Source organism: Varanus komodoensis, unplaced genomic scaffold (assembly GCF_004798865.1).
Source record: "Varanus komodoensis strain SLA01 unplaced genomic scaffold, ASM479886v1 scaffold23, whole genome shotgun sequence".
Taxonomy (NCBI): Eukaryota; Metazoa; Chordata; class Lepidosauria; order Squamata; family Varanidae; genus Varanus; species Varanus komodoensis.
Window position 1 is genome coordinate 9,916,558 of NW_025335627.1, and position 15,787 is coordinate 9,932,344.

The window sequence follows — 15,787 nt, forward strand, 5'->3', positions numbered from 1 at the left end:
GTGAGGCTGCAACTCAGCTCCCCTCCCTTATTTCTCAGTAACTGTACTTAAGACTGTGCTGAAAAAACACCACTATGAGAAATTGGATTTACTGACAACGCTAAAATTAGAAAGGGAGCAAAAGTGATAGAAAATAAAATTACTGCCTTCATATAATACAATATGTGCAGCCTTTGCATATCAAGGGATAGTAGCCTCTTGGATTTTAAAGAGAAGGGCTTGCAATGTTCCATTTATCTAATGTGTCAAGATATGCAAATGTGCTGGCAAAATTTGTAATGGTCACACACCCCATTTCTCACCACATGCTTGGTGCTCTGCTCCAGAATCCTGTTTGTATATTAATTCTCGAGCAGAATTCTTGAGTGAACCACTGAGTTCTCTTGAGTGTTTTGCACACAGAGTCGTATTCTTCCTGCTCTGTGGATGTGAGAGTGAAGCTTTTAGTCTGAAGGGGAAGTCCATCCATGGATTGCAGCCATCACCCGCCACCCATGATTGTAGGATTGGGGCAATCAATGGTATTGAAATGCCACAAGCCCTGCCATGTAAGAGTCATTTCATTGTAGCAGCTTGTTACGTGGTGTGCTTTTGTTGCACCCAGATATGAGCCCACATGTTCCAGCGTCTGCAGATGAGGTGTTGTGAGACATCAGCATGCATTTTGAGAGCATTTGTGGCTCAGAAGGCAATGCCTTCCCACACTCAGATACTATAGGTTTGCAGAGATCCAAGTCTCTGCAAAATGATTTTATAGGAATTAGCTGACCAAACAGAACTGGTAACACACCCACCAGGAACGCTCCAGCCTTCCCTGAGTTAGGCCTTGATTGGGCAATCAGCTGCATTCCAGGCCTAAAAGTAGTTTTGGAGGCCTTCTCTCAAGGGCTGAACAATAAGCACACAAAAAAGGGGGCAAGGAAGGAGTGGAGGTTATACTTGCACCTAGGAACCTTCGGGGGCAGTATGCCTTTACCTGGGTTGCAGCACTTCCCAGCAGACAAGAACTAGAGAGCATCACGATCCAGTACAAACATCTTACCAGCTCTTGCAGCTCACTATTTTTTTTGCTCCATTTTTACTCTCACCGTACCTGCTGTGTGACATGCAGCTCTTGTGCCCCTTTTATTTCTATAATTGGAGGTCACTCACAGGCTTTTCAAAACACGCCCTCTCTTTTATAACCCACAGGTTCGACTGTGCTGATCGGCAGTTCCATTCCATCCCTGCCACCTGGCAAGCTCTCATGGAGAATCCAAATGATGTGAAGGAGCTAATCCCAGAGTTCTTCTACTTGCCAGAGTTCTTAGAGAATCAAAACAGTAAATAGTCAAATCTGTAATGGAGTATAGAGATATTGTTTTTTGACTGTGTGTTTCCCTGAGGGGAATCTTATCTTTAGCTGTTCCAGGAAACTGCTTGGCTAAAATTGGGATCCTGTGGTTACTGGACTGGTAGAAAATCAGATTTATCTCTTAAAAAGCAGAGACATTTAAGCCAAGTTATAATTTGACACTCGTCTAATAAACCGTTGTGTTCCTAAGTTGGGCATGCTGCACCTCTTTCAGTCCAAGGGTCCATACAGGTTAACAGCAGAGAAAATTTCAGGCCGTGATTCAATACTGGGCAGGGCTGAAGGCAAAATGGGCACAGCTGAGCTTAATTTTAAAAATATCCCCATATTTTACCTTAAAGCTTTTACTGTCAGTGACCAGCCCTTGGGAGAGGCATTTTAAAAAGCTGCATAAAAGCTGAGAAGCCACCTAAAGATTGCTGGCAGGTGAAAGGAAATAGACTTGGGAGAAAGTAGTGTGACTCTATAGATCTCTCTGTAGGACTGGATTAGGCCCTGGGCTGAGGCTTCTCACCCCTGTCCTCCTAGCTGACCCTCCTCGCCCCAAGCAATCTGGCTCTGGTAAATGCTTGGGTTTTTTTGTGTGTGTGTGGTTATAGCAGGAGAAACCATATTGTCTCATCTGCATTGTACAGATTTCAACTTGGGTCAGCTGCAGATCTCAAAAGAAGTGGTGAATCATGTCATCCTCCCCAAATGGGCCAGTTCTCCGGACGACTTCATTTATAAACACAGAAAAGCCCTGGTGAGTTCTTGCCGCCCCTTGCCCATCCCCACCCTGCCAGTGAAGTAAACAAAGAGTTGGAAATAAATTTTGCAGATGATGCTAAGGAAGCTCAAGAGTAGCTGCACAGCACACAGTCCTTCCTTCTGAAGTGACTGAACTGGCTGGGTACTTGTCCTGCTAAGTTCTAGCTGTTCTCCCCTGGTTGTTGTATTGTCAAAATGCATGACAGAAAAATGAGAGCTATAAATATATGCAAGTTGCTTCCTGTTCTTTTGTATATTCAAAGGTTTACAATGAATGGTTCAAAACCTATAGAAAGGTGTGGGTGCTGCCTGGCAAACTCTTTCTGTTTTAGCAGTTCTTGTTCCGTATGTTATTGTTCCTGTTAAAATTTATGCATCACTTCCCACTGCAAAGCGCAGCCTCAAAGTCTCAGTCTCTCTCTCTCTGTCTTTCTCTTTCTCTCTCTCTCTCTCTCACACACACACACACCATAATTAACATCACAGAAATGTGCTCAAGCCAACTAGCAACTCTAAAATAAAATGTGAAACCACAATGGGGACAAAAACACAGAGGTAAAATGCCACTGAACTGAGTAAAAACAGCCAGTTGACCATTTTGCTACATTGGAAGCAATTCAAACAGTCTACTTCTGTGGTTTTGAGGTGTGAATTGCTAGGTTGCAATTCCTGTCATCAGTGCTGACTTATTTCATTTATTTATTTCTGTAGTTTAAATTATCTCTTGCTTTTCTACCAAAATGGTACTCAAGATAGCTAAACGTAAGAAATACAGAAAAACAGATAACATAATGCAAATGTAACTATGACTACTACTACCACTATTATTATTTACATTTCTATACCACCCATAGCCAAAGCTCTCTGGGCAGTTCACAACATTTAAGTCACCCATCCAGATTTCAACCAGGTCCAGCCCTGCTCAGCTTCCAAGAATAGGCAGGAACAGTCTCTTCAGGTTATTTAGTTAAATTACAAGTTAACATTTTAAAAAGAACAAAGAAATAAGCAACACCCACCATTTAAAACCTAGTTTTGCAAACAAAACACCCGGCCTGAAAAAACAGTCTCTGCCTGTTATCAAAGGAACAAAAGGATCTGGCTGACTGGCTGGATTTTCCTGGATAGATTGCAGGCATTTATGTTTATTTTTTATATTTTATTTCCACATAGGAGAGCATGCTTGTATGTAGAATACACTGAACTTAAGAATAAATTTATAGGGGTGATATCTGACTTTTAAACTTGAGTTGTAAATATGTTACCAACTTGTGTTTGGATTTTTTACTTTTTTTAAAGAGAAAAATTGGATCTGAAGGGTGATGGTTTTGAAGAAATTGCATTCTGAAATTTGTTGTTCTTTCCTTTGTTTAGGAGTCGGAATATGTCTCTGCTCATCTTCACGAATGGATAGACCTGATCTTTGGCTATAAACAGAGGGGGCCGGCTGCAATAGAGGCACTCAACGTCTTCTACTACTGTACTTATGAAGGTACTAGGCCGTACGCTGGAGTACCTCATTGTGGCGTGAGATGCAGCCCAGAGAAAGTGCAGCATTTACAAGAGTGCAGTGCTGACTGTTGGCGTTGCTTATTTGCAATGTGCCTTGTGTTCCAGGAGCTGTAGATCTGGATGCCCTGAGTGATGAGAAAGAAAGGAAAGCTTTGGAAGCGATGATCAATAATTTTGGACAAACACCTTGTCAGCTACTGAAGGTAAATAAAGCCCTTGCGAGCAGTACAGAACACTGGTGCCACATCTTCACAGTTCCCACACAGAACTGCCCATGAGGTTTTGTCAACTTTGCCTGCCAGGTGAGTGGAGCAGGAGTGAAGTACAGAAGAGACACGTGAGCCCGAGGATTGCTGCAGCTCTTGCTATGGATAGAAATGGGGATGTGTGTGTAAATGTCCAGGCAGGGTCTAACTAAGTGCTTATACAGAGCTGGGCATTTAAATTTGGCTAGAGACACTTTTGGCCAGAGACTCAGAGCTGTGATTCCCAGTCCTGAGGTAAGAGCACTCTCTTTGACATTAGAGGTGGGAAGCAGAAATGCCCCCTGGCTCCACAGACACTGTCTTGGGGCCACAGCTGCAGGATTGAGTCACTGGCTCCACTCCTTCCACAAATTCTTGCATTTGTTGCCTCCCAGTTTTGTGGGCAGTTAGATTCACCCCTGACTTGGACCCCTGACCCCTGACATCACCCCTGACATCCACAGCTGTGGCTTCCACTGCTTTTGAAATTTTACTCCAGGAGCCTCATCCTGCAAGGTTGTCTGCCGAGGAAGTGATGCAAAAGCAAGCCAGAAATGAGAGCTCCACCCTCAACCTGTTCCAGCATCTCTCTGAGCTGAAATCCTTCTTCATCGAGGTAATTGCTGACAAGCTCACACGTGATTTAGCCTTATTAAAAACTTGCTGTGTCTTTCACTCTTTTAATTTTAATGATCAGAGGCTTAGAGAGGGGTGCCTTGGGGAAGCCATTTCATCCTTTGAGTATGTGCACTCATGGGGAGGGATTGCACTGAGTTGGGAAACAACCAAAATATCATTGGTCACAGAAAGGGAGAACCCAGGAAGACCCTTTTTGCCCCCCTCCCTGGCCTGAGCTCTTGCACCTGTTTTACAGGAACCGCCAATCTCTTAACCTTCCCTCAGTGTGTAAGAGGGAAGGTTTTAACCCCTACAAATTCTGTAATTAAGGAAGAAAAAAAGAGGAGAGAAAAATAACTGTACATAATATAGAGCAGGGTTCTCAAACTGTTTAAACAGGGGTCCAGTTCACTGTCCTGCAGACTGTTGTGGGGCTGGACTATAGTTTGAAAAAAATATGAATGAATTCCTATGAGAGATCGTTTTTTCCGAACGAGTCCAAAAGCTCTGAGGAGGGCTGGATAAATGAGCGTGGCGGGCCGTAGTTTGAGGCCCCATGATATAAGAGTTGCATCCAGGCTACCTGCTTGTGCCCTGCCTGTCGCAGCCCTTCTTGGGCCATTGGTTTGACTTTTTATTGCTTGTAAAGCTGCAAGTGCACTTTTTGGACACAGCAGAAATAAATGAGGAATTGGAAGCTGTATTTTTGTGCAGTCCTTGCTCTGGATGAGTGACCAGAAAGACTAATTGTACGGGCAGGCTATAGGTCCGGGTTAGCCTGCCAAATATGTCTGCCCTATCTTTTATTAATGTCAGCTGAAATTCTCTCTCTCTCTCTCTCTCCCTCTCTCTCCCTCTCTCTCTCTCTCAGGGAATCAGCGATGGGATACCATTTGTTAAGGCTGTAGTCCCTAGAAACCAGTACCGTTCTTTTATGTCACAAGGGAGCCCAGAGATTTTGGTGAGTCTGGCCAGCAGAAACGTCAGTGCTGAAAGGATTTCGTCTGTGGAATTGCTAAGGTGGAATGATGCAGCTGGTTGTGTGCTTGTCCTCTATAACAGTAGAAAATGGCATCTTGGACTGGTTTGTTCTGAGCTAGTTTGGCCTTTAGGGAAATAATGGCAGTCAATTCAAGAAAGCTGATTAGATGATTTTATCCACTGACTTATTTCCAGAAGTGGGTGCTGTAGCTGCACATCGATCAGAATGAGTGGGCAGAATCCAGTGCTGTTGTGCAGGTGGCCATGGCTGCTGGAGCACTGGGCGTGTGGCACTTGCTGCAGGAGAGTGAAAGGAGCAGGCAGAGAAGGAGGCTGTGCTGTGCTTGGCTTTGGCCTTGTTATTAGGCAAGGGTAATGTGTACTCTGTTGGTAGACCAGAAGGTTTTGCTGTCTTCTGATACACATGTGCTTCTGAAGGTAACAGTGAGTCTGAACTGCATTGTGGGAACCCATGGGTGGCTGCCCTATGACCGCGGCATCTCCAACTATTTCACTTTCCTCAAAGATCAAACCGTGACCAATCCCAAGTGAGTAACGAGCTTTCTTTTTCTGGAGTGAACGGTGATGCATGTGTCATGGACTGGGGGCCCCTCTTTCAAATTCATGAAGTGTTGTCCTTAGTTGGGAGAAAACTCACTGTATTTGGGCACGGATTTATACTGCTGTGCATGCATAATGCGTGTGCCTGTCTGCTACATACGCACGGGGACATGTTTCCAATGGAGGATGGAACTCATGCAACTGGCAAAGCAAACTTTGGTAGTACCAGGATTGGGTTGACAGCCAATGAACCCCCTCCATCAGAGACAGCGCTACCTTGAGGGAGTCAAGCCATGCCCGCCTCTTACCTTTTGGCCAAAATGCTGGAGGAGTCAGGGAATTCCTGGTTGAGGAATCCACACATGCAGCGAGGCTGAGCTGACCAAGGCCCCTTGGCTGCTCTGATGGAAACTTGAAGGAGGCTTGTTTGGTTCTGCTTGTCCTGCCAGCCTTCTCCTTGCAATGGAGGAAGGAGGAAGGGCAGCGGGAGCAGACCCAGCCAAGTCCTTTCTATGCATCTATTGGAGCAACAGAGGGGAAACAGACAAGCGGGCTTGCCCTGGCTTGTCTCCTCACTTCCTCTCACTAGGTCTGGCATGGGCCTCAGGCACTTTGTTGCCCTCATCAGCCTTTCCACCACTGGCCCACAGGGTTTTTGATCACCAAGGGAAATTCCCTATCCCTGAATTAGATCTCCAAATGGAATTAATTTTCTGTGCCCTTATGAATACAGAACATAATTAGCCACGTTTTAATATTTTTTAAGGGAATTCTGCTCTTTTGCAATGCTGTGTCTCTGATACATAGTCCAACCTATCTCTCTCTTGTCATCTGCCACTTGGGGCTTGCCTTATTAACCTTTTCTTAAAGGCTGCCTCCCCTTATACTCATGGGCAAAGTGTTTTCTTACCTTTCTTCCAGCCATCCAATGCTTTTGGATCCCACCTCCCCCTGCCCATCCCAACTCAGATCACAAACATTTTTAAAAATCTGAGCCCTTATGAAGGCAGGAACATGTTCACCCACTATATATATATGGGTCCGACTCTCCGTTGCAGGGGTGCAAGTTCACTTCTCTGATGTCCCCTCTACCAATTTGGTGCATCCCTTACCAGCTGGCAAACGCCAGTTTTTAAATGGCTGCTTCACTTTACAGTGGAGTAAACCTCCCCGCCCCCGAAATGCCTTCTCCTTCTGTCATCCACTTTGGGCTCCCATTTCCCTCCCTCTTTGTTGCTTCCATCAGTTACTTGCTGTCACATCTGCATCAGGGTTGCAAAACAGTGACTGAGATCACTGAACACACACAACTGTTGTGGCAAAAGCAGCAGCATGGAAGGGAAAATTGGGGCACTCTCATGGCAGAAGAATACAATGGGGCTGAAAACTGCACAAATTTCAAGGCCAGGGACAAAAATTGTGCAGATTTGAAGTCAGCTTTCTTTTGCTCCCATGCACTTATGCAGGATTGAAAATAAGAACAATAGAAGTTGTAGAAGTGTTCAGGGTGCGCTACAGTTTTCTTCCTTTGCTACTTTTAAGCACACAGGGTAGACGGCACTGAGAGGGAGTGAGGAAGGATGATGGCAGTACTAGTGAGTCCACGAGAAGAGCCACGGGGTTTTGCTGCTCTTCCTGGTCAGCCCTGTAGCTGTCGCTGACAACCTGCAAGGAAGTGGCCCCACTGGGTTCAGACCATACAAAACCCCCAGGCATCAACAACCCTGAAAAGGCCATGGATTCTCTTTGTTTGGAGAAAGAGCCATCCTAGTAAAACTGTGCTGGGTCCTCACAGCAAACCACCATCACTGATCAGTGCAGGTGCATCTTGCGCGCACCAGGACAATCTGTTTGTGAACTTCGAACGTTTAGATAAGACATATTCAAAACACGCATGCGTGCAGTGAGTTTTGTGTATTGAGATAAATTATGTGTGCGCGCACACGCACGCACACATTTCTTTTTATTCATTACTGTTTCAAATTATGAGTTGATATATAACCAATACCAGGGCAAAATGCAAAGGAAAGAACAATACAAGCACAGATTTTAAAAAAATAATAAAACACGTTGAAATGCATTACTTGAAAAACAGCAACAAAAAAGTGTACATGTAAAAACAAAGAAGATTTTTTTTTTTAAAGCAGCAGTGCAGACATTAAAAATAAAGCAAGCTGTGAATTGAAAGCCTGAGAGCATAAAAATGGTTTTTGCTGGGCACCAAAAACTCTGTAGAGTCAATGCCAGGTGACTCCAATACGCTCTTGGGAGAGAATTCCACAATTTGGGAGTCACCGCAGATAAAAGGGCGTTTCATTTTGCATTCTGTATAGATAAATGCAGGTGTCCCCCACTTTTGATAATTGCACCATTCAGTGACTTGGCTTGAGCATTGTAGGTCAGAGAAACAATGTGTTTCAACAAATAGCCGATGCAGATCTTAACATACGGAATTGTTGCAGAACGCAGCGAAGTGTCAGTGGCCCTTTTGCACCTGGACTGGAGCTGACGCCCAAACTGTTCGTGGCATCTCATGATGCAAAGCTGCTTTTCAGTGGAGGCCACTGGGACAACAGCATCAGGGTGACATCACTCACCAAAGGAAAATTGATGGCACAGCATATTAGGCACATGGGTAAGTCGTTTGGGATAAAGGGAGCCTGCATTTTAATGAGCAAACAAAGAGAAAAGGTGGCTCAAGCAGGCTGCTTTCACCAGATTGTGCAAGTAAAGCGTGGACTAGCACTACAAAAGGAGTTTCTTCACTGAACGGGTACTTCCTGTTGCAGAGATTTGGAGTTGCCATTGTCATTTTGTTGTGACCATCGTTCTGCCTCCTATGCTTGTCCTGCTAATCCCATTAGGTAATTCATGCACAAATAACTGACTGTGTGCACTGTATAGATGTTCCCTTAGTCCCTCAGTCTTGATGAAGAATACAAGTAAAATCTCTTGGCCAGCAGCAAAGCACCGTGCTCTGTGGCAGCACGACAGCCTGCCTGTATTTCTGGATGCTGTTTCTCAGCCCGGTATAGCAACATGTTTGTGGATTAGTAGTAAAGGATATTAGATAACGTACTTTTCAGTGCTGTCATGCAAATTAGGGTTATCACTAAAAAGAGCTAGGCTGGACTGGCTCCACATATCTATGTATGTATTTTATATCTGTATCTGTATCTATATCATCTATATCTACCTTACCTATACTTATCACACCTTTCATCCTAGGCGCTCTCGATCACAGTCCCACTCCCTTTTTCCTAGGGATGTACAAGCATTTCATTATGTTTGCAATTCATGAATGTGATTGCATTCACATTCACAAAAATAAGGTGGGACTCTTCCTCCTCCTCCTGGGCACAAGACCCACAGAGATTGCTGGGCTTGTTTGACAACATAACTACCATTTCATAACTCTCACTAACTTAAATGGGTCTCGCACAGAAGACATGCCTTGGCTGCTAATGTTAATGCTTTTTAATTTGGCTGCAGGTTTGTGGAACTGATTTGATTGGCAATGTGGAGCTCCAGCTCCATGTTGTAAAATTTGGTGCCCAGAGACTTCCTCAAATCAGGTGCTTTAAAGCTCTGTCATTTCCTCTACTAATTGCTTTCTCTTTCACACACAAACACAGATATTGTGACGTGCTTAGCTATGGATTTCTGTGGAATCCATTTAATATCCGGCTCGAGAGACACCACTTGTATGATATGGCAAATAGTCCAGCAGGTAAGTTACATTTTTGGGTACTTGGTTGGGAAAGCAACATTCAGGGGACTGGAAACAGTGGACAGTGCACTTTTCAGATGGTGAAGCTGCAAGCAGAGGAAGCGCTAGTATGTCTTTTGATGCTGGGCATGTTTGCTGAATTGTCAGGAATTTTACAAAGTGGGAAAAGGCAACTTGTGGATCAGAACACTTGAAGATCGGCCGTGCACATGTGTCAGCGAGCTCTGAGGACAAACGTGCGGTGCATTTGAAGAGGCCGCCGCTAGCACATAAAAGCTTGTGCCTAGGTGCCAAAAGGCACTCTCTGTCCTTTTAGCTGTCACCTCTGGGAGCTTTCAACTGTGCATTTACAGTTGTCAGTCTCTTGTTCACAATTTGGTGCTTCCTCCAAAGAACAAGTAAGAGAGAGGTGACAAATTGGACCTGCTGCTGCACAGGGTGAGCAAGGCCAGAGCAACGTCCCTTGAGGAAGATCACTTGCCGTTTCTTCATGCGTAGTGCACACACCTTTCGTACAACTCCTTCTAAAATTCACCCTGAGATTGGATGCTGGATTCTGCCTTCCCATTTGCACTACCAGGTTCCAGGAGTCCCCAAAGCAGGTGCTTCCCACGGGACCCTCCCCCAGCACCCTGCCAGCCAGTCTGTTTCCTTCTCCTTGTCCTTCCCTCCCTGCCCCTGCCAGGCCACTAGCAAAGGAAAGTGAGGTGGCATCAAGGATGTGGGAGGAGAGGGGGAATAACTGGCAGTGAACTGAACCTGTTGACTTCTGCCTTTTAGGGAGGGATGCTGTGTTTTTTAGTGAGCATGGGTTGTTGTGAAGTGTGAGTAGGGGCTGCGTCACCAAGAATATCCTGGTTTTGCAAGTGCCCTGCAGTGCCCATGGGTTGTTCTTGGGTCCTCAACAGGGGTGGGTTGTCATGTCTCCCTGATCCGGGAGATGTGCCCCACTGGTGTGAGCCCCAGTGGCCAAAGGGCCCCTGAACAAGCGACTGCTGGGTGGTTGCCACTGGCGGCAGCCTCTGACGCACCCAAGCTGTACCTGGGGGCCACTAGCCAGACGCTTTCTCCCACCTGCAGTGGCACAGAGTGGCCATCCTTGCAGGTGGCACAGCAGTAGGCTACTCAGAAGGGTGACCACATGGGGTCCTCCTCTACGAGGGGCACGGGGAGAAGGACCAGCAAGGAGGATCGGATATTGGCACTGGCAGGCCCAGAGGTTTATGTGTGGGCTGGCTGGGAGGCAGGAGAGGCTGATCCGCCCCACAGTGCTATCTGCCTGGGGCACTGAAGTGGGGCAGATCAAATGACCCCTGTCTCCCGCCTGAGAGGCCTCCTGCTCGCGGCCCCAGTGGCCATGGGGTGGGAGGGTGCAAACAAATCAGCTCTTGTTTGTGCTTTGTGGCAGGAGTCTGGTTTGCACTATGGGGACAAAGAAGGAAAACACAATTTGTTTTCTGTAGGGCAAACAGGGCTCCGCTGGAGCACAATGCATTCAACTTCCAGCCGAGGTGAGATGGAAAGTTCTTCCCTCTGCAACCAACATATGCCGGACCTGTTAACTCTTTACCCACCCTGGTTGTTTGATTTTGCCTTGTCTTTAACTTGGTTTCAAACTGCTTTAATGTTTCAAACGTTCGTTGGATGTGTTGGGTTTGGAGGGTATCTGGCGGGCTTAATTCATTTTATTTCATGTCTTAGCATTGCAAATTTACTTGTCATTGGTATGCTGAAAACTGTCCAGGGACCCATCTAGGCTGATGAGCAGTGTGCAAATGCTGAAATAGACTATTTATTTTTAAAGTTATAGTTTGCAACTAATAGTCCAACAGGACTTTCTAGGCAGATAGATAAACAAATACATAAAGATGATATGCTGTTGTGACCTGCTTGGAGAGCTTTGACTGTTGGACGGTTAAAAATGCAATCTCTGAACAAATGGACCTGCTGCTTACACCGAGGGAAATGCCCCACCTTGGACTGGCATTGAGGTGCCGGCTGGGCTGGCCTTCCACCACTGCCCGGGAATGTGCCATGGGAAGGGCTCTGGTGGCCAGGCTGGACTGCAGAGTCCCTGATGGAGATCCCATTCTCCAGCCTGCTAATGGTTTGCTCTTGTCCAATCCGTGTTTGTGAGATGCCTTCCTCAGCGTAGATCCCTGCAGTGAGCCTCCCCGCTTCCCCAGCTTTGCCAGTTGTGTGATTCTGATGACACCTTCAGGAGACCAAGGCTTGTTTTGATTTAAATCAGGGGTCCCAAACTTTTTCAAGAGGGGGCCAGTTCACTGTCCCTCAGACTGTTGCAGGGGTAGACTATAATTTGAAGAAAACATGAATTCCTATGCACAGTGCACATTAAAAAATTAATTAAAATTTAAAAATTAATTTAAAAAATTAAAAAAGGTTTGCTCCACTCCCTCGGGTTGTAGCAGAAGCCCAAGATGAGGTGGGGAGGAGCATGTCCATATTCAGGGGACAGAGCTACAACACAGCCAAGGCACTAAATATAGTAATTTGCATAATGCAGCTGATAACTGCAACCGGCATTTACAAAGAATGAAGCAAAAATACTAAGGAGAAATACTGTTAATGCCACTCTTAGTATTTGAAGCAAGTCAGAACAATTCTCACAATGCACAATGGCTGTATTTGGATGCAGAGCTAATGAGTACCATATTTTAGTGCAACCTTGCCAAAACTGGGACTGTCCAGATGAGTTGGACTACAACTTCCATTGGCCATGCTGGTTGGGCATGATGGATATTATAGTCCTCGCCACCGCCCTGCTTCTGAGGGAGTGAGAGTGGGAGGCCGAAGAGGCAAGGTAGCTCGGCGAGGCAGCTTACTTGGAGAAGGCTGCAGCCGAGACTCGGAAGCCCCATCCCCACTCTGCCTCAGCCTGTATGCCCCTGGGCTCACATGATTAAAAATAGATTTTAAAAGCTATATTTTTCTTACCTTGAATTCTTTTTTAGTTTCTTCATCTTCATTTCTCTTTCTCTTCCACCCGCCTTTCTTCTGTTTCCTGCTCTGTATTCCTGCTCTGTATATGCGTGCAATGTGGGGGCGGGGCGGGTGGAGCGATCGTTTTGTCCGAACAAGTCCAAAACCTCTGAGGCTGGCCAGATAAATGAGCATGGTGGGCCGAATCCGGCCCATGGGCCATAGTTTGACGACCCATGATTTCAGTCGTCATGAGCCAGCTTGGTGCAGTAGTTAACAGCGTGGGACAGGGACTCGGGCGACCTGGGTTCTAGTCCCCGCTCAGCTGTGCAGCCAACTGGGTGACTTTGGGCCAGTCACGGACTCCCAGCCCCACCTGCTTCACAGGATGATTGTTGTGGGGATAAGATTGAGCAGGAGGAGGCTAATTATGTAAGCTGCTTTGAGTTCTTTAACAGAAGAAAAGGTGAGATATAAATCTAATAAATAAATCTTGCCACAGAGGAAGTGGTTGGGCAATTCAGCTGTCCTTAAGGCAGAATTGCACTTTGCCTCCGCCAGGTCTGGCTTCTAAACCTTCATTTGTTCAGACATCAGAGGACCAAATTGACATGATGCTAAATGCGTCTTTGCACATTAACTGCATTTTAAAAAATCAAATAACTGCTGCAACTCTGCAAAGGACGAGGGACACAGCGTGCAGCTTGGGGAAGGATTGTAACTTGGTTCGTCGGAGTCGTGGTCACGGTCAGCTTTGACTCTAACTTGGCTGCTGGTGTGAATGCATCACACCTTCACAGCCACTGGCTCTACCCCAGAGATTGTCTCTTCTCCACTCTGTGGTCACTGTCGTCCTCGTTGGGCCTTGTTCCAGTTTCAGAGCTCAGATATACAGGGTGAAGGACCAGCGGATTAAAAAGGATTGCTGAAATGACAGATTTTGCTGAGAAGGGAAGGCGCAGGTGGGCTCTGAATGCATAAACTGAGCCTTTATCTTTGCTTTCACGCATGAAGCACCTGTCATGCAGTGTGTTGATGTGAGAAAACAGCTTCTGAATCATGGATCACTACTGGCTAAATGAATTTCCAATACATTTCATTGTGCTAAGAGAGAGAAAATAAGTTGCTACTTTAGGAAGAGGTGATAGGAATGGCCGGAAGCACCTGCATCTGAGAACATGTAATGTAATGTGGGGTGAAAGCCTGACACATGTTTCTATTTAACAGCCATTTTTAATATTTAATACCAGGGAGGAGTGCCTGTGGGCCTGGCCCCGAAACCCTTGCAGATTCTCTACGGACACACCAGCGAAGTCTCTTGCGTCGGCATCAGTACCAAATTGGACCTGGCAGTCTCAGGGGCCCGGGTGAGTGTGGATGTGTCTTGCCAGTACATGTTCAAAACCAGTCAGAGGACTGGCCCTCAGTTGCTGCTTAGGTATCCCTCTTACAGTGCAAGGGACTTGGCTCACGTGATTTATTGTTGAGCTTCCTGTCCCGTTTCTGGTCATTCTCTCCCTGACAAATTCAGTATAAAATACAACACAAGTCCTGCTTAAAGTAGGCCTACTGAAATGAGTGATAAGGAATGTATGAGAATTTCATTTTTGTTCGCAGATCTTGGGGAAGATTGAATAGGATCCCACGCTGATTGCTTTATGTCCCCACTGATTTCCTTCTGCAAGTGGGGGGCCCTGCTGATTTCTCTGCATAAACTGGGCATGCCGCTCACACAAGGGAGAGTTATTGTTCCCCGGGGGCAGCTGCAAAATGAGTGGAAGTTCTCTTTTCTGGAAGGAGGCAGATCAGTGGAAGCCTTTTATCCTACTTGACTGAGGGAGCTCCTTGCAGATATGCTGCTTCCACTCACTCCAAGTTGTCCTGGAAGCTCTGCGTTGCCGTCCCACCCACAGCAGGAGACACTTGCACAACAGCATTGCTGGGGTGTGAGAGAATCAGCAGGGACACGGGTGCCCCTCTGGCTTCTGCACTGGGGAAAGTGTCTGGTTGGTGACACTCTGGGATCCGATTAGAAACATCCACACCTTTAAAAAACGCTCTCTTTGAAATACTCATACCCTTTAAAAATTCATTTTCACACTTTAATCAGATGAGGAAGTGTGCATTTTTACAAATACATAAAAATTAGTCTCCTTGCCATTTGAAAAAAACCTGAAACACAGATAGAAAAAGAAAGCAAGATATTCTAGCCCTACCTGGAGATTGGGGGTGATGTCTGCATACATGTATTTATCTCTGAGCCATTTATTTCAATGGGTCTACTTGAAGTAAGACTTCCATCAGATTTTAGCCTTCTGTTGCAGCTCTGTAAATACATCCCTGGATATAACTGAACACAGTGAGACTTACTTCCAGGCAAAGAGATGCAGGATTGCCCTGTTGCATGTTGAAGATGGTCCGTCTTTGGAGTTGGTGCTTAGGGATTTCTGCTTCTGCGTTTACATGCATTTCTAAAATCTTCTTCCTTTTAAAAGTGGGGGAACTTGCTGTATCCAACACAACGTATAGAATATTCTTCAAACATATATTATGCCCACATGCACACAGACACTCAATGAAAATTGGGATGGGAAACCTCGTTAAAAGAACGGCCTCAAACCTGGCAAATGATAAGACGGGCAACAATAACTATGTGTCTGCTTTAAAAAATCTGGGTCCTAAACCAATACAAGGGCAGACTTCCTTAGCAAAGAAATGCCACAGTTTGGGTGCTACAGCTGGAGATGTCCCCACCGTGTCAGCAGAGATTTCAGCTGGGCAGACATCCTTTTTATTCTGGGGAGATGTCCTTTTTATTCCGCTCTTTGCCTAGCAAAGCAGTGGCCATCTCCAGGATGCTCTGCTTGGTTTTAGAAGCCACGTTCCATTGTTCTCCTGTTGTTTTTCTTGGTGTTACTAGGATGGAACTGTGATTGTTCACACCATTCGGAAAGGTCAGTACGTGAGGACGCTGAGGCCCCCCTGCGAGAGCTCTCTCCTGCTCACTGTTCCGAATCTGGCCGTATCTTGGGAAGGACACATGGTCATCCACACAAGCTTAGAAGGAAAGACCACGCTCAAGGTATCAAGACA

General features: G+C 45.9%; 1 protein-coding gene across 6 annotated transcripts in view; it reads left to right on the forward strand.

Moving 5' to 3' along the window:
* The window catches only part of NBEAL1 (neurobeachin like 1), a 126,567-nt gene that overhangs the window by 98,335 nt on the left and 12,445 nt on the right, over window positions 1-15,787 (forward strand). For all 6 annotated transcript variants that reach the window (XM_044431782.1, XM_044431777.1, XM_044431779.1 and 3 more), the window contains 11 exons: window positions 1,192-1,322; window positions 1,990-2,099; window positions 3,479-3,596; window positions 3,722-3,819; window positions 4,361-4,477; window positions 5,351-5,440; window positions 5,899-6,008; window positions 8,484-8,656; window positions 9,657-9,751; window positions 13,945-14,061; window positions 15,615-15,776. In XM_044431782.1, the coding sequence (XP_044287717.1) occupies window positions 1,192-1,322; window positions 1,990-2,099; window positions 3,479-3,596; window positions 3,722-3,819; window positions 4,361-4,477; window positions 5,351-5,440; window positions 5,899-6,008; window positions 8,484-8,656; window positions 9,657-9,751; window positions 13,945-14,061; window positions 15,615-15,776 (1,321 nt within the window). The remainder of the gene's footprint in view (window positions 1-1,191; window positions 1,323-1,989; window positions 2,100-3,478; window positions 3,597-3,721; window positions 3,820-4,360; window positions 4,478-5,350; window positions 5,441-5,898; window positions 6,009-8,483; window positions 8,657-9,656; window positions 9,752-13,944; window positions 14,062-15,614; window positions 15,777-15,787) is intronic.